General features: G+C 62.6%; 1 protein-coding gene across 2 annotated transcripts; it reads right to left on the minus strand.

The window, feature by feature from the left end:
- Positions 1-758: 758 nt before the first annotated feature.
- On the minus strand, positions 759-22,645 carry SLC22A18 (solute carrier family 22 member 18). Of its 2 annotated transcripts, none has more exons than XM_032268406.1 (11): positions 22,481-22,645; positions 21,381-21,656; positions 17,505-17,602; positions 16,211-16,371; positions 15,844-15,976; positions 8,326-8,444; positions 7,076-7,183; positions 5,786-5,886; positions 3,745-3,846; positions 3,404-3,524; positions 759-995 (listed from the first exon to the last, which is right to left on the minus strand). In XM_032268406.1, exons 2-11 carry the CDS (start codon positions 21,522-21,524, stop codon positions 808-810), a joined length of 1,275 nt encoding a protein of 424 aa, XP_032124297.1. In that variant the 5' UTR covers positions 21,525-21,656; positions 22,481-22,645; the 3' UTR covers positions 759-807. The 2 variants fall into 2 exon arrangements, with proteins under 2 accessions (XP_032124297.1, XP_032124296.1); XM_032268405.1 differs by lacking the exon at positions 22,481-22,645 and adding an exon at positions 22,051-22,309.
- Between the last annotated feature and the right edge of the window lie 3,585 nt (positions 22,646-26,230).

Consider the following 26,230-nt stretch of genomic DNA (forward strand, 5'->3'; position numbering starts at 1 on the left):
AGTTCTGGGGTTCGGGTGGCTGGCAGCGTGTCTGGTGCAGTTCTGGGACCAGGATTTGGGTGTGTGCTGGGCTGTCCCTGGTGCAGTTAGTTCAAGGATCAGGTTTGGGTATGTGCTGTGCTGTCCAGCAGAGTGAGGGCAATTTCCCTTCCATCTAGGAAGGCCTTAGTTCCCTGATTTTTTTTTTTTTGAGATGGAGTCTCGCTCTGCTGCCAGGCTGGAGTACAGTGGTGCAATCTCGGCTCACTGCAACCTCTGCCTCGAGGGTTCAAGCGATTCTACCCCGCCTCAGCCTTCTGAGTAGCTGGGACTACAGGCTCAAGCCACCATACCCAGCAATTTTTTTTTTTTTTTTTTTTTTTTTTTAGTAGGGATGGGGTTTCACCATGTTGGCCAGGATGGTCTCGATCTCTTGATCGAGATCCGCCTGCCTCAGTTTCCCAAAGTTCTGGGATTGATCTTTTTAAGTAACCGTTTCTGCTCTTGGGCAGGCACACTGTGAGCAGGGGGTTGGACAGGAGCTCCCCACTGCTTGGGGTGTGAGTAAGAGGGTCTGTGTGGCAGCAGGGGGTGCCTTTGTGAGCAGGCTCGGGGCTACACTAATGACTGGGAACCAATTTGGGTGGTTCTGTCCTCCCCAGAGCTTTGCCCAGCTGTAGGCCCCCTCCTCTAGGAAGCCCTCCAGTCTGGAAGCCGCATCCCTCCCCAGAGGACGCAGGCAGGCCTGCGTGAGCCTGCAGAAACCAGGCTGGAAGAGGTCGGAGGAGTTTATTAGGAATTTATTGCCAGTCTGTGTCTGGGCAGCGGTCACCGGACTTTGTCCTTCCTCTGGGGCATGGGCTTTCTCCAGAGGAGCAGGAGGACAAGGGTGTTGACTGCAATCTGCACGTGGCCAAAGATGGGGACGCCAAAGCTGCGGTACAGGAGGCCACCGAGGGTGGGTCCCAGGGTTCGGAGCAGCGGCTGCACAGAGGCGCAGAGGCCCAGCATGGTCCCTGGAGGGTGGGTCGGGGGAGTCAGGCCCTGGGCAGCTCCCGGGGCAGTGGCCCACCTCCTGGACACAACCATGGCCTCCAACCTCATGGCACCGTCCGCACCTTCACAGTCTGGTGAAATACCCCCGAAAACAGCCCTCGGGCCTTTCTACCTGCTGGTTTCGAACCTCCCGTCCCCCACCCCCTGCCACCCACCCGGCCTCCGGAGCAAACGCAGCTCTCTCTACCCACTGTGCCTGTTCCCTGAGGACCACTCAGCCGTGCAGGAGGCAGCACAGGGCGCTTCCCAGGGCACTGGGCTGTCCCTTCCCTGCTCCAGAAAGTTTCTAAGTGCAGGAGGAGCCTGGGAACAGGGCCACAGGTCAGGGCAGCAGGCCCCGCCCTGCCAGGCCTGCCAACGGAGATGGCATCTGCGCCTGGGGCCTGGAACTCCTGCACAGGGTGTCAGGGCGGCTCTTTCCCAGGGTACACACCACCACCGAGGGCTGGTGATGAAGTCGGGAGGCTGAGCCCGGCCTGAGACACTGCTGGGGCTTGGGTTTAGAGTGGGCACAACACCCCGGCCCCACAGTCCCTCCTGGCCATCAGCCCTTCCTCCAGCAGCCCCATCCTACAGAGCTCCTTCTATTCCATGGAACTCCCCCAATGGAGCCAGGGAGGGGCTTCGGGAGCCCACACAGGACCCCTCCACCTGCCCCTTCTGCAGCCCCAGCAAGACCGAGCCGCTTCCCAGGACCCTCGGATAGCCCCCACCTGCGCAGCAGCTAGCTCGGTCCCTGACACTCTGTCTCCACAGCCCTCTGGCCAGCTACCTCCAGCATGGACAGACATGTGACACTATCCGTGGCTGTTGTCAACGCTTGGGCAACATGGAGGGCAGCACTCACTAAGCAGGAGGATCCCCCAGGACTCCAGCTGGGAGGACTCTCTGCCTCTGGTCCCGTGCCCAGAGGGCCACTGGCTCCAGGGGCTTCAGAGCCCAGGGCTCCTGGAGTTGGAATTCTCCGGCCTGTCAGCTGTGATAAGAAGCTGGCCAGGCCCCACCTGGGCTCAGGGCCCAGCGTGGAGGACCGTTCACAGCAGCCTCTCCTGCAGACACAGGGTGCAGTTCCTGCCCCTTCTGTGGGCTTCCGGGCTGCTGCTGGGAACCAGGTGCTTGCTCCTTCCAGGCCAGCGGTGGTGTCTGGGCATGACGTGGCCCAGTGGCCTGGGCCCAGCCTCCTTCAGCATTCAGAGCCCTCTTCCTCAGCTCTCCAGGCCTTCCTCTCCTGTGCCCTCCACCTGGCCTCTCCAAAGTTCGGCCCAACCTCCTCCAGGAAGCCCTCCTGGCTCAGCCTGCCCAGCCCCTGCACCATGAGGTCACAGTCCCGGAAGGCCTTGAAGGTTCCCAGGCAGCCCTGAGAAGAGGCCTATGCTTTGCAGCCCCCCGACATCTGCACCTCCAGACCTTGGGCTGCCACCTCCCAGACAGGCAGCTGGAAGGAGGGTCAGACTTGTGGCCTGAGTTTTCTGGCTCTGCTGCTGGGGAGGCCTGGAAGAACCTCCAGGCCTCCAAAGGACTCCCTGAGACCTGTGACCTCCGTCAGCGCCCAGGAGCCCCCTGCACTGGCCGGTGTGTGCCCATGTGCCTGGGGTGGGGCAGGAGCCTGGGCACTGTTGGGACCAGGGCATCCCCAGACTGCATGGGGGGCTTTCTTAGGCTTCAAGAAAGAAAGCTACATCCGAAGTGGGGGCGGGGAGGTCTATATCTGGCAGACCAGTGTCCCCCAAGTGGCCTAGGGACTTTCTGGATTTAATTAATGTTGTGCATTCATTCACTCACTCATTCATTCACTCATTCATTCAGGAAGTTCCTGAGCACTTGCGTGACCCCCCTGTGCTGGGGGAGGGCCCAGGAGTTGCTGGGGCTTCTGGGCCTGGCAGGCAAGGCCCTTAGGTGCTTCTCAGAGCCAAGCCAAATGCCACCTCTGGGCAGCCCCTCCCAGGCCCCCGGCCTGCCCCCAGCTGGGCTAGGTGTTGGGCAGGAGTCTCATGCATGCCCCAGGCCCCCCACCTTACCCATCCCACACAGATGGAAGGCCTCCACTCTCCCTACCCCACCCAACCCACACAGACCCCAGGCACCCAACCCACCCACTTCACACACCCCACACAGAGCCCAGACCCCCACCTCACTCACCGCACACAGACCCCAGCTTCCAACCCTACCCATCCCACACAGACCCCAGCCCACCCATCCCACCCACCCCACCCCACCCACCACATATGTACCCCAGCCCACCCACCCCACTCACCCCACCCACCCCACCCACCCCACATGGACCCTAGGCCCCTAGACCATCCCACCCCCACTGGGCTTTTCCTAGGGCTTCCTGGAGGAGGCTGTCCACCAGCTGGCTGCAGCTCACCCGTGTCCGAGCTGGAGACTGCCTTGGTCAGCATGCTGTCGGTGACCACGTTGAGGGTGCAGAGGCTCAACACCAAGCCGGGCACCAGGAGGCAGAAGTGGAAGATGCTGGACATCGAGGCCTGGGACGGGCAGGTGGGGGCCGAGCTGAGTGGGGCCAGGCTCCTCTCTAGGGTCTTACCGGTCCCTCTCCACCCTGGCTGCTGCCCCTGCTGAAGAGCTGACCCTGGGTCGGGGTGGAGGGTGGAGGGGACCAGGAGGCTAAGCACAGATGGCACTGTCCAAAGTAGCCTTGCCCCAGTGAGAGGGTCAGGGGAGTGGGCCAGAGTGGGGAGCCCTCACCATGGCCAGGCCCACCACGATGAAGACCAGCACGCTGGCACGGAGCAGCGCCTCCTCTGAGAAGTGGCTGCTCAGCCACCCGATGACCAGGCCCTGGGTCACCTAGACCAGACAGAGAGGGTATTAGTGGGGATGGGGGAGGTGAGGGAGGGGCACCTGGACCGTGGGCATCCCCAACAGCAGGGGACCTCCAGACTGGCCTGTGGTGTCCCTCTCCAGAGAAGGCCTCTCAGCATCTGCAAGCCCCTGGGGTCTCTCCCCACCCCGCCAGCAGTGACTATGTCAGGACAGCTCTGAGGTCCCTGCAGAGACAGGGCTCCTCTCCACAAAGGAGGAAAGAAAGGCCCACACCAGGGACACCAGGGACACCAGGGATGGACCTGGTGGGACAGGCTCAGCTGCAGGCTGCTCCCAGGGACGGACTCAGTGGGCCAGGCTTGGCAGTGGACAGCTCCCAGGCCAGGGCAAGGCTGCCTATCTGGCCATCTCAGCTCCTTCACCGAGCAGGGAGTGCTGGGCCAACGTGCCTGGAATGTAGGTGTGGCCCCGCTGGAGGTTCCCTGGGCTCAGTATCCACCTGCAGGGCAGGCCCAGCCCGCAGAACCTCTGGAGGGGACCAGCCACTCTCCCCACATCCTGCCAGGCAGAGCAGAAGCTGCTTCCAACCCGAACCACAAATGGCTTAAAGATCTTACTTTCATACTTGCTTTATCTTAGGGTGTTTTGGGATTTTAAGTTTTTTAAAGGAGGAGCTGGCAAATTTCACTCCGTGCAATGTGCCTAAGAGGAGCTCCATTTGCCCATTAAGTCTAAAAAAGCTTAAACTTAGGAGCCCTGCAGGCTTTGATCTGAATCTGGAGCTGAACAGCCTGTCCCTGGCTGGACTTGGGGCTGGGCTACTCTGCGGGCCCCTCCTCCCCTCTCAGCCTCCTGTCCCGCTGCTCTGCCTGTCGGGGTCCCCAGGCCTCACCCTGCTCCTTCACCGGCCCTGGGCAGTTCACCAGCCCAGTTCCTGCGAGGGCGTCTCCATGGTATCAGTCACCACCCAGCTCTGTCTGTCTCAGGCAGGGTCCCCACTGCAGCCATGCCAGGCCCAAGTGCCCCCGACACAGGCCAGGGGCTGCCATTTCCATCCTGGCTGCAGGCTTCAGCCAGGGTCTGATGAGGGTCTTGCCTGCGGTGAGCTGGGCACAGCCTGTTTGGAAGGGGCCCTGTGGCGCCAGCCCCCCGCCGGCCCTCAGAGCAGAAGCCCTAGCTGCCCACAGTGGGGTCCAGTCCCTCCCAGGAGAGGCTGTTTTAGCACTAGTCTAGTCCTGGGCCCAGAGGCTGAAGAGCCGATGGCTTGGAGGTGCCACAGGCTTCCAGGGAGGCCCAGAGCCCCGCCCCCACCCTGGCGAGTCCCAGAACAGTCCCTTCCTCCCTCTGGCTGTCAGGCAGCCATGCTGGGTGGCCGCACACCATCACCTGTCCCCACCACCCCAGGGTCTGGTCCAGATGCCCAGAGGAGCTGGTGGCGGAAGGGGCTCGCCCTGGCCCGGGAGTTGAGCAGTTCTGGGGGACAGGCAGACAGGACCCCTGCCGCGTCAGAGCTGCCTGGGTTTCAGGGCAATCTACAATGACAGCCTGGCCTCTGAGCACTGGCATCTTGCTCCTGTGGAACCTCCACAGGGGCCTGCACTGGTCTAAGTGCTTTGCCATGTCAGGTCACCTCATCTGCCAAGGACCCTGCGAGGTGGCACTTTGGCCTCATGGGGTGAATTTGGAGCGTTTGGGAGACTTGCTCTGGTCACACAGCTGGTGGACAGGTGGGCTGCCACAGACCCCAGCCGGCTGCATCAGGGGCCCGAGTCCACTGTCCTCACAGTGCGCTCACCTCTGCAGCTGGCTCTTTCTCCCTGGCCTGGTTCCCTGTGGACCCTGACATGTGCTGGATGGGAGGCCGAGGGCTCCTCAGCCTCCACCAGGAGAAGCGTCCACTCTCAGAGGCCTGCCCCACCGGAGACCCCCGCCGTGCCCCCAGCAGGCCCTGTGTGCCACTCACCATCTGGAGGAGCCCGAAGAAGGACATGAGGTAGCCAGCCTGGGCAGCCTCCAGCTGGAAGAAGTCCATGGAGATGATGGAGAACATGATCATGAAGAGCCCTGAGCCGGGGCAGGGGAGCAGGGGTGAGCACCATCGCACCCTGGCCTTTGCCCGCTTCCCTCCTGTCTCAGCAGCCGGACCAATCAGGGGGTCTGGGCCCTGGCCGGTGCCTGGTTCAGGGAGGGGCCTGTGGTGCCAGCCAGGCCAGTGAGACCCTTCCCTGGAATTCTGCCGGATCCCTGGTGTGGAAGGTGGCTCCCAAGGGGTTGCTAAGCTCTGGACTGTGAGCAGGAAGGCGCTGGAATGGGGGGACCCAGGGCTGACCACGTGAGAGGATTTGGCCCCAAGACCCACCCTGGGCCTCTGTTATAAAAGCCCACGAAGTCACACCTGCAATCCTAGCACTTTGGGAGGCCAAGGAGGGAGGATTGGTTAAGCCCAGGAGTTTGAGACCAGCCTGGAAAACATAGTGAGACCCTGTCTCTACCAAAATTTAAATGAACTGAGGGTGGCGGCGCACACCTGTAGTCCCAGCTGCTCCGGAGGCTGAGACAGGAGGATCACTTGAACCTGGGGGGTGGAGGCTGCACCGAGCTGAGATCACGCCCTGTCCTCTAGCCTGAGCAGTGGCCTCAAAAAAAAGGCTCCTGTTCCTGAGGTTAGTGACTTGGGCTCTAGTTTTGAGAATCAAAAGAGGCTGCCTAGGTGTGCTGGGCGGGACAGAGGCTGAGGCGGTCAGAGTGTCGAGGGCCGTTCCCCACCCTGCTTCCTGGCATCCCAGTTAGAGAAGCCTGGACCGGGCTTCTGAGAGACGGCGCTGCCCTTGGGCTTGTCCATGGCTCTCTGTTCTATCTGGTCCGTGACACCCCGAGGTCTGCTGTGGGGTCCCTGGGCCGGCGTGCTTCAGAAGGCGGTGCTGACACTCATACCTGCTTCCCTGCGTCTCAGGCTGTCCCGAGAGGACGTGGGGCCACAGGGTATGAGGCTGAGAGCTGAGGAGCGTGCTGCGGATCCCAGGGCGGGTTCCCACAGGCGGGGAGCCAGGTGCCCTGCCCTGGGATCTGCAGGTTCACGGTGTGGAGGGGCTGCAGGGAGGTGGGAAAGACCCCTTTCTGCCTTCCTCTCGCTCCTGCCTGTGCACCACCTCTGTGTGGACCTGCGGGGCACAGGCCAGAGGAAGGGCTGGGCCCTGGCTGCAGCTGGACCTCCGCCAGGTTCTGGCCGCAGCGGGTGGCAGTTGAGACTCACCTGAGGGAAAGGTGGAGGCCACCTTGACCAGAAAGATCCTTGGGACGTCTGGCAACCGCAGCAGGCTGGCAATGGCCTTCAGGTCAAACACGCTGGCCCGAGGGCTGCCTGGCAGGGAGAGGCCAGTCAGGCCTGCGGAGACCATCGTCCCAATGCCCGCCCCTCGCCCGGCTGCAGGCCTTACTGCTCCCAGGCTCCTGTTCTGCCTGCCAGGGTGCATCTTTCTCCCCTGGCTTCAGTGCCGCTCGCTCGTGGGTGTGAGAGCTGTGATGCTCCCAGCCCCGAGGTGGGCACCACCACTCAGCACACTTCCACACGTGCCTAGGGCCCCCCGAATCCCCAGAGGCACTCAGGAAAAACATCCTCTGTGCACGGAGCCCCTGAACAAGGGACCAGCAGCTGCTTCCTGTAAGGTCCTGGCCTGGGGCCTAGGGCAGAGCGTGACCTGGCCAGCAGCCCAGAGAAGACAATGGCAATGCCATGCCACTCTGTGCTCACAAGTCACCACCATGCCCTGGTCCATTGGACACCTCTGAGTGTGGTGCTGCGGGTCCCCTGCGGGTTTATGAATTCCCCCTGCCCATTGCCCTGGGGGCTCCTGCCTCTCTGGCTCTGCTATGTCCCGCCACAGCCCTAGCCCCACCCAGCCCTTCCTCTGGACCTTCTGGGTTAATTCCATCACAGCCCTCTATCCCAGGATGGCCCCAGGTGGGTTCCTCCATCCCAGGCTGGGCTGTTAGTCCCTGGGCACAGAGGCACGGGCCCTGCCATGTGCCCCATGTGCAGAGGCCAGGCTCAGCAGGGGGCCACCCTTAAGGGGACTTCCTCTGGGGAGCCCTGGCCTCCTCTCCTGGGATCCGCCTGACCATCTTCTGCCCTCCACCAATCAGTGCGCCTCAGGGAGCATCCTCGTGTCTCCCTGGATATCTGGAGCCTCGGGAGCCTTGCTGGCCCACCCATCGTGGTGGGGGTCCCTCCTGGTCCTCTCCAGCCCTCTCTGGGCCTCCCCTCCTAGCGCCTCCTCATCTGGGTCTCCCCGCCTGTCTGACCCTCACTTCCACCTTTTCACAACTACACCTCACTTGGCTCCTATGAAGTCGGCAGCTGGGAGGGGTTCAAGGAAGGCAGGAGGGTACAAGCAGCCCCCAGATTCCCCCTCCTGCCCCGTGCCCCTTGGCTGGAGCACATGGGCCTAGCCAATGCCTCCCATTGCCCCAGCATCCAGGCAGGCTGTACCTGATGGGGCTTACCTGGTGGTGGAGCTTGGGCGTCTGTTCTGGCCCCTTTGGTGCTGGTGGGGATGCAGGTGAAGCTGAGGACAGCTCCCAGGAGGGTGGCCAGGGCAGCCAGGATGGCTGGGCACTGAATCCTGCGGGCAACAGCATCGGCTGCACAGGGCGAGGGTCCCAGGGCCCAGGTGCCCGCCTCTTCCCCCGACCTGCGCCTCCAACGGCTGAAAGCGGTTCAAGCCTGACCTCTCACGTCCCCACAGTCTGTGACCTAAAGACTGGGGACCAGGACCCTCAGAGGACATTTACTCAGTGATGGATGAAGGAACCGGTGAAGCATTCACCATCCATGGCCCTCGCCATGGCACCCAGGCCCTGGCAGCCCCTGTGGGTGCCAGGTGTGGCAGCCAGGCTGGTGGGCACCTGGGGTAGGCAGCACATCCTCCCAGGAACAGCAGCTCCCACACTGGTCAATGTCAGGAGAGGCTCCAAAGGGCAAGCCTGGCATGCGTGTCCCTGGGAGGGACTCTCCGAGACCTGGGCGCCCGTGCTGTGTTATGGGGATGGTCATGCTGCCTCCCCAGTGGGGGCAAGGGCAGGCCTGGCACTTAGCGGGCCCTCAGAAACTGCCTCCCCTCCTGGCAGGACCCCTCCCCACTTTCTAGAGTGGGTGCAGCATGCTGGGCTTGAAGAGGGCTTTGGGCCAGGGTTCATTCCAGAGACTCGCAAAGCCCCGGATCTGCCCCTCAGGCTGCTCTGCCACCTTCCCACCTGCCGGGCCACCACCAAGGCCTGTGACTCTGGCTCTCCTGTCAGCTTCTCTGCCATGAGTCCCCACCTGGAAACTCAGCCTGGGATTCCCCTGGAAGGAACCAGCAGGACTTGTCACCTGGAAACACAGTCGCCTGGAGTGGGCTGTTCTGTTACCATTGCCTCCTGGGGGCTGAGCCAGCCACCTCCCCTCAGGGAGAGGCAGGAGGACACTGGGGGCTTCCCACTGAGCCTGGCTGTAAGGCCTCCAGGCCTGACCACCACAGCCTCCCTCGAAGCAGCTGAGCAAACTCCTAAACAGTCTGCAAGGGCCCTTCTTGGTGAGGCCCCAGCCCTCCTTCCCATACAGCATGCCATCTGAGAAAGACTCACTTTACCAGCTGCTAGACTGGTCCCTGAGGCAGGTGGGCTGAGGTTGGACCCTGCACTGAGACCACAGTGATCATTAGATGATGGGGCAAACATGTGAGCTGTTCACGCAGACAGCACAGGTCCTGCCCCGACCTCAGCAGAGCCCCCAAGTCCACCCTGGTCAGGGCCTCAGGGCGCAGACATGAGTAGGAGTCAGGGTCCTGGAAGGGGCCCTTGCACCTGAAATCACGGCCAGCCACAGACCAGTGTGTCCCCACCAAGTTCAAAGAAAGACCTTTTCTCCACCCCTCCTCACCACAGCCACATTGCACACACACACACACGCACACACGTGCACACACGCTCATGCACACGCACACATACACACGCGCACACACACGCACACATGCACACACGTGCACACGCACGCACATACGCACACGCACACACACGTGCAAACTTGTATACATGCACTTACATGTACCCATTTGCCAGAGCAAGGAAGGGACGTGGTGCCGCACTGACTAGGACAGCCAGTGGGCCACCTCTGGGTACAGAGTCTGGGCATTGGCCAGCTCTCATTTCTCAGGCAGGACCCCTAAGCTCACATGGGTGGGGGTGGGGGTGCCAGCACACATCCACCCTGCCCAGCACCCGTGGCCCCAGGGTGCCAGACACGGGCTTTCTGGCCGCTGGGTTTCCACAGCATTGGGCCCTTCCTTTGGGAAAATGTCAGGGAAAGGACAGGGCTGGGCACTGGCCCCACAGCTTGTCCCTGCAGCCAGCAGGCACGGATGTGTGGTGTGGGAGGGACGCCTGGCTCCTGTGGCCAGCACCAGAGAGAAGGACCCTCTCTTTGGGACCCTGGCCTCAGAGGCCTGCATGTCACAGCTCACGGTCTGGCTGGGCAGGGGCAAAACTTGCCTTCTTTGCCAGATGCCCCAGAAGTGCACAGGAACAGAGGCGCCACTTCAATGGCTATTTTGGGAGGCTGGTGACAAGGAAGGTGTGGAGGCAGAGAGCCAGGCCCTTGAGTGGTGGTGGGAGAACCCAAGGCCAGTGCTGCTGTGGGCAACAGGAGAGCCTGGGGCTGGGGAGCCCTGGAGGGCCCCAGAAGGGAGTCAGGGCCCGCAACCGTGCCAGTGGCCACAGATGGCTGCTGGGGGAGACTTGTGCTGTCCTTCCCCAGTCAGGGCTCTCTCCCGCTCCCCCCACATGAACTGCCAAGAGTGGGAAGGACATCGGGCACTCCGGCCTCAGCCCTGGGGCCTCTGCACACCTCCCCGGCCCCCACAGCCTGGCCATCCCCCAGGACCATTGAATCAAGGTTCCATTCGCACAGTGCAGTCAGCCCCTTCCGCTCAGCACCCCCAACCTCACCCTGACCTGCCCAGATGCAGGGGCACGCTGGTTTCCAGGGGCGCACCCGACACTTTTATCAATGGAGCCACTACCAGGAAGGTGGCGACAGCTTAACTGGTCTTTGTCCCCTCCCCCTCAGCTCACCTGCTGGGCAACCTCATTTCCTCTTATGCAAATGAGAGCGGGGCTGGCAGCCGCCCTGCCGCTCACCCCCTGTCCTGGGGCCCCTCTGGACATGCAGGACCCAGCCAGCCTGCATGCTGCCCACCAACCGCAGCCCACACCTGAGGCTGCCCAGACAGCAGTGAGTGGAGCTGCCTTTCAGCCACGTCTCCAGGAACTTCTGCTGGTCTCGCTCCTGTACAGTCTCCAGTGACAAACCTCATCTAGCCTCACTTTGCTCTGAGGCTCCGAGAGGTGACAGCAGGTGCCCAGGTCATACCGCTGCTGGGAGCGAACCCACAGGAGGGGCCAAGGTTGGGTCAGCTGGGACCTAGCTTCATGGGACCCCTAGGTCACAAGAGGATGAGGCAGGGGATGCCCAGAGCATCCCTGACATCCAGCCCAGGGCTGGGAGAAGTCACCCCCGCCTGCCCCACGACGCTGTAGTTAGAACCATGTCTGAAAACAAGAATCTTGCAGGGACATGCTGAGCTCAGCTGCCTTCTGGCTTCCAGGGTGCCCCAGAAGATCCTAGAGGCCGCTTTGGCCTGACCCCTCCCAGCCCTCGTGTCTCCCAGTACCTGGTCCCCACTCCCCAAACACACAGCCCTCCAGCCAAGCCACAAGCTCCTCCTTCCCCAAATGGGCTCTGGGACTGCAGTGACTCAGGGCCAGCAGGAGGCCTGGCCAGCTCAGCCCGATGCTCCCCAGGCTGTTCTGAGGGACAGCAGGGCTGGGACCATCTCAGCGGGGCCTGCTCCCTCCCTGCCGGGGAAAGAACAGAAAGAGCCAGAGTGTCCTGGGCCCTGGGAAGCACTTGGACAAGGCAGCGGCTGAGTGCCTCTCTGGCCCTGGGGGCTCCTGCCTCTCTGGCTCTTCTATGTCCCTCCACAGCCCTAGCTCCACCCAACTGGGGTGGGGGCAGGCCCGGGTCCCCCACATCCTGCTGCCCTCTCCACTGCCTGCCAGCCCCTGCCTCCCCTGCACAGCAGGTGCCGTGTTACAGACACCCCTGTACCCCTCAGCTTCTGCTCAGCACTCAGGGTGCCCCGGGTCATGTGGGGCGCTGCCCCCCTCCCTTCCCACCTCGTCCTGCTTCTCTGAGCTCCAGCGCCCCTGGCTCCTCGTTTCTTCTTGGCTGGGTACTGGCACCCCCATGGCATGGGCATTGCCCTGGTGGCCGCCTGTCCACCCGGAGAAGGCAAACCCTGCAGGGTTCCCTGCTGTTTGATGCAGGGAGGACTCGATGGCTCTCGCCATCCCTCCCCAGGCTGTGAGGGTCTGGGCTCAGAACATGAGTCACAGAGCCACCCCCCGCCCAGCGTGTGCGCGGTGACTCAGTTCTCGGGTCCCTCCCCAGGCCAGCCTGGTCTTTCAGCCCTGGGCTCCAGAGGCTGGGCCCAAACCAGTTATACAAGTGCCCGCCCCCACAGCCTGTGGGTGCCAAGTCCACTTCCTCCTCCCACCTGCTGTCCAGGTGGGTGCGGACGAGACAGGACTGAGGCCTTTCAGGTGAATGGGCTACACAGGTGGGTGGGCAGGGAGGAAGACCCCATGTATGCCGTGCCTTGGTTTCCATCAAGGAAGGGCAGGAAGGCTGTGAGGAGGGGGCGTTCACAGCTGCACCAGGCTCCTGCCCCTGGCTAGGCCAGGAGCCAGAGCTGGCTGGGGGCTGCCAGACTGAGGAGGCCAGGGGGCTGGCCCTTGCCATGGGGAACCAGGCCTTGTAGTCTGGCTGGCACTGGCCTCACTGCCTTCGGTGAGCCCCTGAAGAGGAGGTGTGGGCCTCCCTCTCCCCATCTGGGTTGGACAAAGGCAGAGTTCCAGCCACAAGGTCACCCCCACAGCCCTCCCACCACCACTCTGGGCAGCCAGCTTTCCCACAAGGCCCATGCAGTGCCCCGTGTCTTTGGTGTGGTGAGGATCCTGAGGGAGTCCCACACCGCCTGAGCCTTGGACAGGGACTGGGAGCTCTATGGAGGTAGTCTCACCATCTCCCGGGCCTCAGTTTCCCCACCCATCAAAGGAACTGTCCCAGCTGGCCTGGTGATGAAACGTCAAGGTTGTAAAGTGCCTCAGATCCTGGGATGAATGAGGCAGGGAAGTGGATGGAATGCGCTGGCAGGTGTGGGTAGGGGAGAGGCTGTCTTGGCGGCTGGAGGGAGGGAGAGGGATGTGAGTGGTGCTCTCGGTCAGCAGTGGGGACAGGAGGGACCCGTGGCCTGGGAGGCGGGCCTGCAGGAGGTGAGCGTGCTGAGCCGCTCTAGCGTGCTGGCCCCGGCTCACTGCGAGAACCAGCTGGGACCCTCCAAGCATCCCTGTGGGAGAGTGAGGGCGGGGAAGGGCCCATTTCCTAGGTGAGGACGGGAAGAAGACAGCAACAGGCGGCTGGGCCCCGAGCTGGCAGAGTCCCCGGGGTGGGCAGCACCATGGGAGAACAGCTGCCCAGCTCGGCCACCTGCTAGGGCCCAGCGCTCCTTCCTGTGCCCTCCTCACACCCCCTCACCCCAGCCGCCCTCGAGAGACAGGCCCTGGGTGGTCCGGGCTCCCCATGCCTCACAACTGCCACCCTCCTGGCCTCAGGGGGAGCCATTGCTGCTATCCCGCCACTGCTGCCCACACAGGTGTCCTGGGCCCCATCCTCCAGGGACGCCCCACCAGCCATGTGCTCAGCTCCCACGTCAGCCCTTCCCTTTCCCTGGGGCGCCTCCTCAGGGCTCCTCCCACCCTGAGCAAAGCCCCCCGGGACCCTCCTATGCCCTGTTTATAGCTCAACTCCCAGACCCTTCTCCTGTCTCCTTGTTTCCCTGGACCTGTCTATTGCACGAGGCTCCTGCGGCTGGCACCGGCACCTGGGAATGGCTGCCCTGCTGCAGACACTGGGCCACTATGCCTTCCTGGGCCACCAGCAGTAGAGGCCTGGGTCCCTGCCCCCCAAGGACCCCTCAGCCCTTGACTCCCAGAACGTGCTCCCTCCTCATCCTCCCTGTGCACCCTCCTCACCTCCCAGCCCCAAAACACGAGTGCTCAGTGAGTAGCTCCAGGCCTTCCACACATGAAGACGCGCCGCATTTCTCTCCCTTATTTGGGTGCCCACTCAGCAGCTCCCTTGAGCGCCCAACAAGCACCCTGTATAGGCCTGAACAAGACCCAAATCCCAGTGGCGCCCCAGGCTGCTCAGGCCTCTGCACAAGGATGCCAGGCTCCCGGGACCAGCCTCAGGGGCAGGCATGGCCTTAGCATTGCCATCTTGAGCTCACCCCCACATCCCGCCCATTGGCAAAGCCAAGCCAGAATCCGCCCTCTGCCCTCTCCCACCATGGTCACCTCTGGTCTGGCCACCATCCTCCCCCACCTCGGCTGGCACAGTGGCTGCCCTACCGGTCTCCCTGCAGGGGCGTCCACCCCCCATCTCACCCCTGCTGTGCCACCCAGGGTGCCCCGGCCTGGCGCCTGCCCCTCCTCCCTCCCTCCAGCCACATGGCCTCCTGGCTTCCACACCCAGGTCTCTGCACCGTGGCTTCTTCGCCTCTCCCACCCGCTTCAGGCCTCGACTCAGATGGCACCTACTCAGACAGTCCCTAGTGACCCCATCCACTGAACCTCTAGTTCTGCTTTGTGACTTTCTGCTCCAGGTAGCTCAGCTGACGTTACGGGAATTCGTATCACACTCACTTCAGCCCAGGGACTCAGCCTGTGCTGTTTGCCATCGAGTTCTAGAACAGAGTCCTGGGGGCACCAATTAGGCGTTCAGAAAACATCCGTGAGCAGACAAGCTGCTCACCCCACCCCGCCCTCCCGCTCACAGCATCAGTCCGAAGCCCAGCCTCTGATGAAAATGCTGGAAGAATGCTCAGGGCCTCAAGCAAGGCCCCCAGTGCAGCCCTAGAGACCTCCAGAGGAGGCGTGCTAACAAGGCCACTGTGCCCTCCCGGCGCTGGGGCTGCACCAGCACCCAGCTGCCTCCACCATTGTTGGGTTTTGCCTCGAGGTCCTGGGGAGCCCAGGCTGCAGCCCCTAGGTGGTGCCTGGCCTGGGAACTGCCATCAGCTCATCCAGGGCTGGAGAGCCTGGTGTCCACATACGTGCTGGCCTCATGCCGAGTGTGTGGGGGGTTCAGATGCCAGGAAGGCTCCACGCCAGATGGAGACTTAGAGAAACTCACAGGCCAGCAGAGGGTGGGGGTCAGGGCCTGGGAAGACCCTGGGCGTAGAATACAAAGCGGGGGGGAGGGGCACAGCTGTGACTTCATCTACCCTCCCAGGACCATGCCCCTCCTATCAGGATTTACATTTCAGAGCTGAGGAAACTGAGTCAGAGCTGAGTCAGGAAGAGCTGACAGCAGGAGACAGCAGATCCATGGATCCTCCTGCCAGAGTCCAGCTGCAGCCCCCCTCCCTGGGGCACCCTCTCGAGTGCAGCCACCCTCGCAGCCTCCAGAAACAGCTGGCAAAGGACTGTCAGGAGGTGAGTGGGAAGCCCGCTGCCTCCCCACGCCCATGCTCCCCCCGGCCTCCTGGCCACTGACCACTCTGGCTACCGTCCAACAGCTCAGCCCGGCTGCCGTAGCATCCCAGTCCCCAGCAGGAGGCTGCTGGAGGCTTCCCTCTCCTCAGGGCCTCAGTTTCCCCAGTGTCCCAGTGAGGCTGTGCACGGACAGCTTCAGTGGCACCCCGGACAGCATAGGACACCATGCAGACCCACTGAGGGCCAGCCCGGGAGGTCAGGCCTAGGCCTTGCATGGGGCCAGGCATCCCTGCAGCCATGCCATGTGGCCACCTGCACCCCCGGTTCCCAGCCCAGCCTGCCAGACGAGCAAAAGGGGAAACCGAGGTTGAGAGGGGGCCAAGAGCATCCTGACCCCGAAGCCTCCACCGCGGCCCCTCCACTCACCCATACGCAGAGATCAGGGTCCCACCCAGCAGGGAGCCAAGGATGACGCCAACGCCGAAGCAGAGGCCGAGCCGGCCCAGGGCCTCAGGCCGTTCCTCGGGTGCCAACAGGTCGGTGATGACCATCTGGGCAACTGGGGAGGGGACGGGGGACTGAGTGGTGAAAGGCCCTCGCTAGGCCCCTCACCACGACCCACCTCCCTCAACCCCTTCCACCCCCACCTGCCCCTCCACAAGCCACGCCCACATAGCCCCCCAGCCCTGTCCAGCCCTTAGGGCCAGACCCCACCCGCACGCCGACCTCCCTAGCAGTGGCCCGGTCCTCACAGGTTGCCCCCGCCCCGGCCCCACCTGGCCCCCAGGCCTACCTGGCATCGTGTGCATGAGTGCTCCGGGCAGTCGAGAGGCGAAGAGCAGGTAGACCCCAGGCAAGGCTGGGTTGGAGGCGGCTACCAGGAGCAGGTAGAGCACCAAGGCCGCCAGGAAGGAGAGGGTTAGCGCCGCCCGGGCCCCATGCTGGTCTGCGAACCTGGGGGCCGAAGGGCGGATCAGACCCTCATGGAGGCAGTCAGGGTCCCCCTTCCCCTCGCCCAGGGGCTCACCAAGGAGGCGGGAGTGCGGATGGGGATGAATGGCCTGAGCACCTGGGTGGCTGCTGGGAGGCCTCCCTCCTCTCAGGGCCTCAGTTTCCCCAGCGTCCCAGTGGGGCTGTGTGCAGACAGCTTCACTGAGCTGGGAGACTGACTGACGGGAAAGACCAACTCCATGTAAAAATAAATGATGGAATCCTGGCGGGGTGCTGTGGCTCACGCCTGTAATCCCAGCACTTTGGGAGGCCCAGGTGGGTAGATAACCTGAGGTCAGCAGTTCGAGACCAGCCTGGCCAACATGGTGAAACCCTGTCTATGCAAAAATTAGCCAGGCATGGTGGTGGGTGCCTGTAATCCCACCTACTTGGGAGGCTGAGTCAGGAGAGTCGCTTGAACCCGGGAGGCAGAGGTTGCAGTGAGCTGAGATCACACCACTGCACCACTGCACTCCAGCTGGGTGACAAGAGGGAAACTCCATCTCAGAAAAGAAAAGAAAAACGAAAAGAAAGAAAAGTCAGAATCGCAGGTGACCAAGGGACGGGCCTGCGTTTTACAGACAGTGTTTCCCAACTCCTTTCTCCCTCCTGATCCGGGCCAGCGGAAGCCGTCCCAGAGCGGCTGCTGGTCTGCGGCCTATGGAACCGCCTCATTTCTACCTAAGGGGTTGCTCTGTCCCTTGCTGCTCTGTCCGATGTGGCTTGTGGGAGGATGTCCTTGTCCTGCCCAGAGCTTAGCGTTCCCATAGCACTGAGACCCGGGGTGTGTGGGGCCCCCAGAGTCCCTCCTGCCTGGCCCTGGCAGGCCTATGGGTTGAGTGCTTACAGCCATGAGGTTTCACCAATCACACTCTCTCTCTGGCTATGGCCAGGGTTAGTGGAAAGTGCGGGGTGGGACACCCAGAGAACCTACCAGGGGCCGAAGCTCTTCGGCACTCCCGTCAGGCTGTGACACAGGAGTGCCATTATCCCAGTGGGGTCTGGTGTGGGGTCGGGGAGCCTGGCTGGTCCCGGCCATGGCATCTGAGAGGACCTCGGTCATTGTGGGGAGAGCCCCCTGCACACACACACTGTACCTGCCAAACACCGGCCCACACAGCAGCTGTAGCACCCCGAAGATGGTTTGCAGGTAACCGAAGGCAATAGAATCCAGGCCCAGATTCCGAGACAGGTACTGAAACACAGGAGAGAGCCTGTGGGGAGGGGCTGGGAAAGACCGCAGGACCGGGAATCTGGGGTTCCCAGATGGGCTGGGGGTGGGGGAGGAGGGAACTGACAGTGAGCCTGTGGGGAGGGGCTGGGAAAGACTGCAGGACCTGGAATTTGGGGTCCCCGGATGGGCAGTGGGGGGAGGAGGGAACTGACGGTGAGCCTGTGGGGAGCGGCTGGGAAAGACCGCAGGACCTGGAATCTGGGGTCCCCGGATGGGCTGGGGGTGGGGGAGGAGGGAACTGACGGTGAGCCTGTGGGGAGGGGCTGGGAAAGACTGCAGGACCTGGAATTTGGGGTCCCCGGATGGGCAGTGGGGGGAGGAAACTGAGGGCCTGGGCTCTGTTGACTACACAGTGTGAACGTCGAGGGGCCCTTCCCCGAGGGACCCTACTTCTCCTCTCCTAGGCGGGAGCCCGCGGTGGTCTCTAGGGTCCTTCCCCTCTACGGGGTACACCTCAGAGAGGCACCTGACGCCCACCATTTTGTCTTCATTCATTCAAAACTTTGTAGGGAAGCCAGCAGCACTGTCCTGGCCAGCAAGAGATTGTCCCAAAGCCCCCGAGTGACCTCCAGGACGTGGCCCATTGCCCAGCAGGACACTGTCTGCTCTGCGAGGCCCCAGCCCTCAGCCCCTCGGGAGGGGTAGGCTCGTGACAGCATCCCTCCCAGGGACACCCCTCCTATCACTGTCCCCATTCTCTGTGACTTCGGTGCCCCCACAGCCGCTCCTCCCCCGGCCTGCCTCTGAGTTCCTGACCCTCCTCTTCCCGTGATGTCACTATGGGTTAATTGTGCACTCCCAAGTTCATATGTCTTAACCCCCAGAACCTCAGAATGCGACTCTCTAAGGAAATAGAAGTCTTCCAGAGTTAATAGGTTACAGCAAGGACATGACGGAGGGCCCTGATCTAACGTGACCGGTGTCCTCAGTGGAAGGGGAATTGGGGACAGACACACTCTGAGAGATGACGTTGGGAAAACCCATGGAGAGACGGGGTGATGAGGCCACAAGCCAAGGGATGTCTGGGCTCCCAGGGGCAGGAAGAGGTGGGCGGGACCCTCCCCTGTGGGTTTCAGAGGGAGCTTTGACCTCAGACTTCTGGCCCCCTGAACTGTGAGACAAGTTTCCGTGGCTCCAAGACCCCCGGCTTTGGATGCTTTGTTACGGCAGCCCCAGATGCTAGTACACTGCCCCCCTTATACGCTGGACCTTTCCCTAAGCTCAGTCTTGGGGTCCCACTCCCCTTCTCTCCTCTGTCCCCCTTGGTCCACACAGATTCTCTCTAGTGCCCTTCAGTCCCAAGAGCAGTCAGCAACCCCTCCCTCCCCCAACCCCAGGCTCCTTCCTTCAGCTCCACCCCTGCTCCCTCCAGGCTGGGGAAGCCCCCATCTGCCAGGTCTCTTCTGTGTGTGAGCTTCACCTGACAATCCTCCCACATTCCCCTAGGAAACCTCTGCCTCCTCCATCCCTCCCTTCCCCCCGCATCCCGCTGCTAATGGGAGGGTGCTGGGCTCCTCATCCCATGCCTGCCCACCTGTCCCAGCCTTCCACGTCATCCTGCCCGAGTCACATCCTGCCTTTTCCTCCCAGTGCTCCTCTGTCCCAGTTTCTCTGCACAGTCCCCTTCTGGGAGGGGTTGCCCACTGGAGCAATCACACCCCTGTTACTTCTCCTGCCTTTTCTTGATCCTCCCTACAGCGACTCCCACATATTCCCTGGCAGAGCTCTGAGCAGCTGCCGCCCTGCAGCCCCCTCTCATTCCATCTCTCCTTCTCTCCCAGCCCTGGGAGCAGGCCCCTGCCTCCCACTGCCTCCCCCTCCCCGAAGTCCCCGCTGACCCACGCTGCTGCCTCCAGTGGCCTGCTTTGGCACACCTCCCACTGGAGTGACAACCGTCTTGGTGGCCTCCTCCCTCCTCCCTGATGGTCTGCTGCTCTGAGTTGTGCTGGGTCCCCTGCCCCACCTCGGCCACCACTGCCAGTTCCCCTGGCTCATCCGACCTCAGTCTCCCTGCCCTCCGGGGGGCCCACCCACGACCACCTCCAAGCTGCAGGGTCCCGGAGCCTCTGTGCTGAACTGCCTTGTGTCAGCTTCGTTCCGCCCTCCACTACAATCGTCTGACTCAACCCATCCCCAGCTGGGCTCCCGTCTTTCCCCAAAGACTGCCTCTCCTCCTGTCCATGTCTCCTTCCTGGGTACTCAAGCCCAACTCTTCAGGGCTCCCGAGCCTGCTTCCTCTCACACCCCTTGCAATCCCTCGACCACACCTGCCAACTCCAGCCACCTCTCACCTCCCCGCAGCCATCCCCAGCCGAGTCCTTTCAGCAGCAGGTGGAGTGTGGTCCCATTCTGGCCTCAGCCTGTCCACTCCAGCCACTCTGGCCACCCCACTGCCCCGGGCCTCTCTTGCTTCCTTCAAGCCCTGCTCCAAGGTTGCCTTCTCCATGCGGACAACCCCACCCCCTTCCCACTGCAGTCCCTGTGTGTTTGCTGTTGATTGTCATCTTGCTCAGCACCAGGGTGTGGGTTGCTGGGGACTTTACACTCTGTAGTATTGCAGGCTCTGACATCAGGGTCAGCTCCTGGGCACCCAGTGCGAGTTACTGAATGAATACACGCCCCTCCCCGTGAGCATGGGTGGCAGGCCGAAGCCACTCCACCTGTGCTCTGTGCCCGGCTGGTGGAAGGGCTGTGAATTCTCACTCTTGCCCACACCACCCGACAGGTAGGGACTGTTATGACGCATTTTATGATGAGAAAACCAGGGCTCCCGCCCAGCCTTCCTCACTGCTAAGGAGGAGATTCAGGGCCTGACCCAGGCCATTTAGTGGGTGTGGGCTGGGCTCCGAGGCACGGCGGAGAGGGATCCTTATGCTCATTATTGGGCTGGAAGCCTCTGCCAGGCCCGGAATGGTGCCAAGGCCCATCCCCACTCCCACCTAGATGCCCAGGTCCAGGCTCTGAGGGCTCAGAGGAGGAGGGCCGGGCTTCCCAGAAGCAAACATCGAAAGGCCTTAGGTTGGCCCCGACTCTGCCTGCGCTTCTTGGCAATGTGAGACTTTGTTCCCAAGCCTCTCCAGACTTGGTGAAGATGACTTAATGATTGCCATCACAGCTTCAGAGCCACATACTGTGCCGCAGGCCGCTGAATGATACACCAGACTAACATGAATTTGCCGATGAAATGTTTCCGCCTGTGGCAACAGAGTAATGAAGTAAAAGACTGCATTCTCTCTCCTTCATGAAAAAGCTGGAGATCAGTTTGCCACCACAGACCACTTAGCGGACAAGGACCCAGGAAGATGGAGGGGACAGACCTGAGCTGGCGGCGGGGCAGGGAGAGCCTCTTCGAGGGATGACCTGCCAGAGTCCAGACAGGACTGAACAGCCCTTGGGGCAGGAACTCCAGAGGGCAAAGGCTGCTGGTGAGAGGCAGGAGGAGCTATCTGCTAGCAGGGCTATGGGAGGTGCTGCCCCAGGAGTGAAGTGGGGGGGGCTCCCCACGGCTTCTCCCGGGGGCTGGGACTGCAGCCAGAATGCAGGATGTGCTGACAGGGGTCCAGAGGCAGAGGCCTGGGTCCCTTAACTTACTCAGCTTAAGTGTGGCATGGGGTCCCAACATGGGGAGGGGGGGCCCTGGCAGCTTGAAGCCCCCACTCTGCCACAGCCCAGATGGAAGGTAGGAGGAACAGCGGGGCAGCCTTGGCTGGGGCTGCAGGGGCTGGGGCATGTTACTCACTGGCAGGATGGAGAACTGCATGAAGAGGCAGGTAAACTCGATGGTGGCCAGCACATAGGTGAGCAGGATGACCAAGGGCCGGTCCAGAGCGCCCATCCTGCTGTGGGACTCGCCCTGGTCCCTGGGAGCCCAAGCTCCTTGCATCCTGGGCAGGCGCCGCAGTAAGACCCAGGAGAGATCCGAGCAGGAGGCTGACGGAGCAGGGGCCAAAAGTCCAGTCGATCTGGGCGGGGGTGCTGAGTCACTGGGTCCCAGGCAGCACCAGCCTGGGCTTGCCTGCAAGAGAGGATCCCCGCAGCGGGGCTCTCTTGCCACCTGCACCTTAGAGGACCCGTCAGGTGGCCCCTCTTCTCTACTTTGGACAACTGCTGGTCTCCAGGCACAGAGCCTCCATGGGAGGGGAGGCAGGGACACACTGCTCCACCTACCCCTGCAGGTGGGCCAGCCTCAGTGCCCAGCTCAGTGCCCGGCTCAGTGCCCGGATGCCTGACACAGGAAGGCGCCATGCCCCACTTGTAGAGGGAGGCAGAGGCTCGGAGAGATGGCTGTGTGCAGCTCCAAACATCAGTGCCTTCTGCGGCCAGAGGATTGATTTGGGTCCCTGTGCCTGGGGGGCCTCCTTAGGCCTACAGTGGCCCTGTCCCCAACGCAGCTCTCAGGGAAGGTGTACCTTCCTCTGTGGCCAGCAGCCAGAGCTCCAAGGGGCTTCTGGATTGGTCTTGGAGTGCATAGGGGAGACAGCTCAGCCTTGCAGGCTCCCCGGGCCAGGCAGCTCGGCCTCACCTCCCACAGCAGGGTGCTGTCTGTCCCGCCCTTCCCCTCCCGGCCTCCAACTGGTGGGTGCTGGATTCTGAGGCTGCCGAAGCCTTCCCCAAAATCTGCCACATTAACACCTGACTGCACATCTGGGCCGGTGGGGCAGGACGGGGAGACCCACTGAGGGCCCTGGAGCAGCGGTCCCGGGGCTCGGGAAGGCTGTGGGGAGCAGGGCAGCCCCAGCAGGAGCGTCAGGGGCACATCACTGGGCAGAGGAGCGGCGCTGCGCCGGAGTTCGGGGTTCGGGGCTCAGGGGCCGCCCTCGCCGGGGTGTGCTTGGGTACCTGCCTTCGCAGGGGTGGGCCTGGGCACGGGTGCCGGTGGGGTGAGCGCTCCTGGGTGACCTGGGCACCGGTCCTTCCGCGTAGAGCCCGGCCCCGGCCCCGCCCTCGCGGGGGCTGACCTGGCACAGGCACCGCCCCTCTGGGGCCGAGTTCCCGCACTCGCCGTTCGCCACTGCGCGTTCCGGGAGCGCCCTCGCCGCGGCCTCTGCGCTCTCGTTGGCCGAGCCCGCCCCGCCCCCCGAAGGACCCGCTCCTTCCCCGCCCACCCGTGGGCCCGCCCCATGCCTGGCTCCGCCCGCCCCAGCCCTCTCCAGCGTGGATCCTGCCCGGTGCCCTCTGGAGGCGGACACTAATCCTCAGGTAGCACAGGGGTTCACTCTGGACCCCAGGAGAGGCAATGTGGGGCTAGAGACAGCTCTGGGCCCCTCCTCACTTCACTCCCCAGACCTGGAGGCTGCTGGCAGCAGCTGAGAGCCCGCTTTCCCCAGGGCACCTTGCCTGCCGCTTCCCCAACCCTTGCAGGGGTCAGCAGAGAGGCAGGCACACAGGGACACGGGCCTCATGCTGCTCCCCACCGCTGGAGCCGCTGGAATCTGGGTGGACGCTCCCAAATCTCCGTTCTTGACATCTGTGCGCACACACACCGCGCTGAGCACACTAAAACCTCAAATCCCCAAAACACAAAAAACTAAAAAGCAAATACAAATAAGACCCCACATGAGTTCGATTCACTAATTGCTGCAAATTAAAACCTGGAGTAACCCAGGGAAGGGGGCAGTTGTAAATGGGGCTCAGCAAGCGGGCCCCAATCTTAAAATCCTGGCAGCATATGTGCCAGGGGCCAGTGCTGTGACAGAGCCCAGCACTTACACATGCACTCTGCAGTCAGCCCCACCAGGCTGGCATCTTCACTATTTACCAGGCCTTGCATGGGCCTGGAACTCTTGAGCCTCAGTTTCCCCATCTGTGAAATGGGGACAGTGTTAATCCCTGCCTCACAGGATGCTTGTGAGGATCAGACAAGATCATTTGCACGTAAAGTGCATGGCATGAGGCTGCCTGGCAGAGAGGGTGTGCAGCAGTGGCAGCTGGTACTGACCAGCAGCTGGGGGATGGGGCCACTGCTGGGTGCTGGGCATGTGTGTCTCAGTGCTCACTCAGCGCTGGCATGAAGACTGGTGCATCACAGTCACAGTGACCTGTATCCCATGGACTGTCCTGAACTCTGACAAAGGTGGGGTTCACTGCCCAAGCTGCTTGTCATATAGATGACATTTCATCCTAGGCTGGGCATAGTGGCTCGTGCCTGTAATCCCAGCACTTTGGGAGGCCAAGGTGGGGGGATCATGAGGTCTGGAGTTCAAGACCAGCCTGGCCAACATGGTGAAATCCTGTCTCTTCTAAAAATACAAAAATTAGCTGGGCGTGGTGGCAGATGCCTGTAATCCCAGCTACTTGGGAGGCTGAGGCAGGAGAATTACTTGAACCTGGGAGGTGGAGGTTGAAGTGAGCTGAGATTCTACCACTGCACTCCAGCCTGGGCCACAGGGTGAGACTCCATCTCAAAAACCAAACAAACACACAGACAAAACCCATTTCATCCTGCCTGTCTGAGAACTATGTGACGGGGGGTATGGATGCCTCTGTTCCCCGCCAGCCCACGCCCCTGGGTATAGAGGGCATGTCCTGTTTTTATTGCAACACAGTCGGAGGGGTGCCAGTGGCAGGTCTGTGGCCTGCCTGCCCCTCTAGGTTGGAGGGAGAGGCTGATGATGGTGAGGGTAGTGGCGTCCTCAAGAAGAGGGCTGCAGTGCCTCATCAGAAGCCTTACAGATGAGCAAGAAGAGGCACAGAGAGGTTAAGCAACTTGCCCAAGGACACACAGCTTGTAAGAGGCAGATGCTCTGCTCGACTCCACAGCCTCTGTGTTTGCTGCTGGCCAGGCAGTGCCTGTCACTTGTTCCCCATACTGTCCCCCTTGCTGGGCCAGGTGCTAAGGAGCAAAGCTGGTGGCCTCCAGGGTGAAGCCAGCTCCTGAGCTGCAGCCCAGGCCCTGCAGCCCTCTCCAGCCGCCCCGTCCCCGGGCCTATTCCCGCTCACTCTCTGAGCTGGGCCTGTGGGCCTCGCCCTCCCTGACCACTTCTGCAGCTGCCTGATTGCCGGCCCCCAGCTCCCAGCTGGGAGCGGGACTATGATTCCTTGTTCTGAAGCAGCCAGGGCGCAGTTGTGCGTAGGACTGAAGGGTGTGCGTGTCCACAGCGTCCAGGCAGTGACCACACGGTGGGCAGGGGCAGGCCCCACAGAGAGGCTGCTGCCTCGGGGCTGGCTGCACCTAGGGGCTCCAGGCAGCAGCTCCAATGGCGGGAACGAAGGCAGAGGGCGCTGGGCTGCCGGCCGGGCCTGGGCCTGCGGGGGGACAGGGCAGGAAGAGGAAGAGGAGGAGCTGGGGATGAGGAGGGAAGGAAGGAGGAAGGAGGGGAGGAGGGGCAGTGAGAGCGGAGAGGAAACGGGGGAGGGGCGGCAGGGCGGGTGCCCACCTCGCTGCAGAGCTGGACCCTTGTCTCCCCTCCCCCACCCCCTGAAGATGGGTGAGGCCCACGTGCTGTTTCCTACAGAGGTGCCAGTGACACCGCCCCACCCCCAGATCTGAGGGGTGTTGGGGTTTTGTGATAAACGTGCTCCTGCCCGCTGTCGCCCAGAGAGCCACACTGGGCAGAACCCCCATCTTAGACTTGAGGAGCTGAAGTCAGAGAGGAAGGGCCTGGCCCGGGTCACCTCCAGGTGTGAGACATGAATGAGGCGGGTGGCGGGGTCCCCGTGGCTGTGCCGTTTCGGGACGCCAGGGGGCAGCAGGCGCCCAGCTTCAGCCCTCAGGCGGCCAGGCTCCCGTGGGCAGGGGGCTGCTTGGCCTCTGGCTGCCCCTGCGGCTGGGGAAGGGGGCACAGGCATCCTCTGGGCAGAGCATCTACGCTGAGCGGCCCTTGCCTGTGGGGTGCAGCCACCTGGGAGGCAGCCACGGCACGCCTGCCGTCACCTCCTGGCCTCTGCGCTGGGTCTGGCCGACTGCCCTGGCTCCAAAACTCGGTCAGGAGGAGGTGGAAAATGGGAGGGAGGAAGGAAGGAAGGAAAGAAGGAAAGGGTGATGGAGGCTCCCCTCCTTCCCTCACACTGGAGGTCAGTGGGGCGGGACCCCAGCCCAGGGCAGGAGGTGGCTTCATTGTCTCTGACTTGCTGGGGGACCCTGGGCTGGTCACTCCACCTCTCTGGCCTCAGTTTCCCACATAGGAAGGTACCAGGATTCAGAGAGGTCACGCCATGTAGCAAGCGTTTAACTGACTGACGTCTAAAGTCTCTCTCAAGGCCTGGGAAGCCCCTTCACCCCCGAGGGCCCAGAAGGGGCGGGGCTTCCTCTGTAAGTTCAGGCCCCTGCTCCCGCAGGGGAGGAGGGAGTGCTGGGGTGCACCTGAAGCCCTCGTGCCCCCTCTCTGGAGGCATTCCTGCTCCCTGGGCCCTGAGCTTCTGGGAAAGCCACGGCTTGAGTGTGGAAAGCAGGGTGGGAGGGAGTGGCCGGCAGAGGCCTGGGGGCCCTAGTGCCCCCCTCCGTGGGCAGGAGATGCTGGTCACAGGGCCCCCCCCCCACCCGCTCCAGCAGGAAGTCAGGGGCTTGGTGGGAAGGGAGACCGGCTCACACAGACGTGCTTTTCCTGCTGTTTCCCTGATAAAGTGAGCCTGGGCCTGGGACCTCTGAGT

Source organism: Sapajus apella, unplaced genomic scaffold (assembly GCF_009761245.1).
Source record: "Sapajus apella isolate SASKATOON/1434 unplaced genomic scaffold, GSC_monkey_1.0 scaffold181, whole genome shotgun sequence".
Classification (NCBI taxonomy): domain Eukaryota; kingdom Metazoa; phylum Chordata; class Mammalia; order Primates; family Cebidae; genus Sapajus; species Sapajus apella.

Coding starts and splice junctions, on each gene's coding strand:
- SLC22A18 (XM_032268405.1), bottom strand. CDS start 22,110: ATGCACTCCAAGACCAATCCAGAAGCCCCTTGGAGCTCTGGCTGCTGG. Junction 3,847..5,785: donor TCTTCGGGCTCCTCCAGATG/GTGAGTGGCACA, acceptor TGTCTGGTCTAG/GTGACCCAGGGCCTGGTCAT. Junction 996..3,403: donor AGTCTCCAGCTCGGACACGG/GTGAGCTGCAGC, acceptor CCCACCCTCCAG/GGACCATGCTGGGCCTCTGC.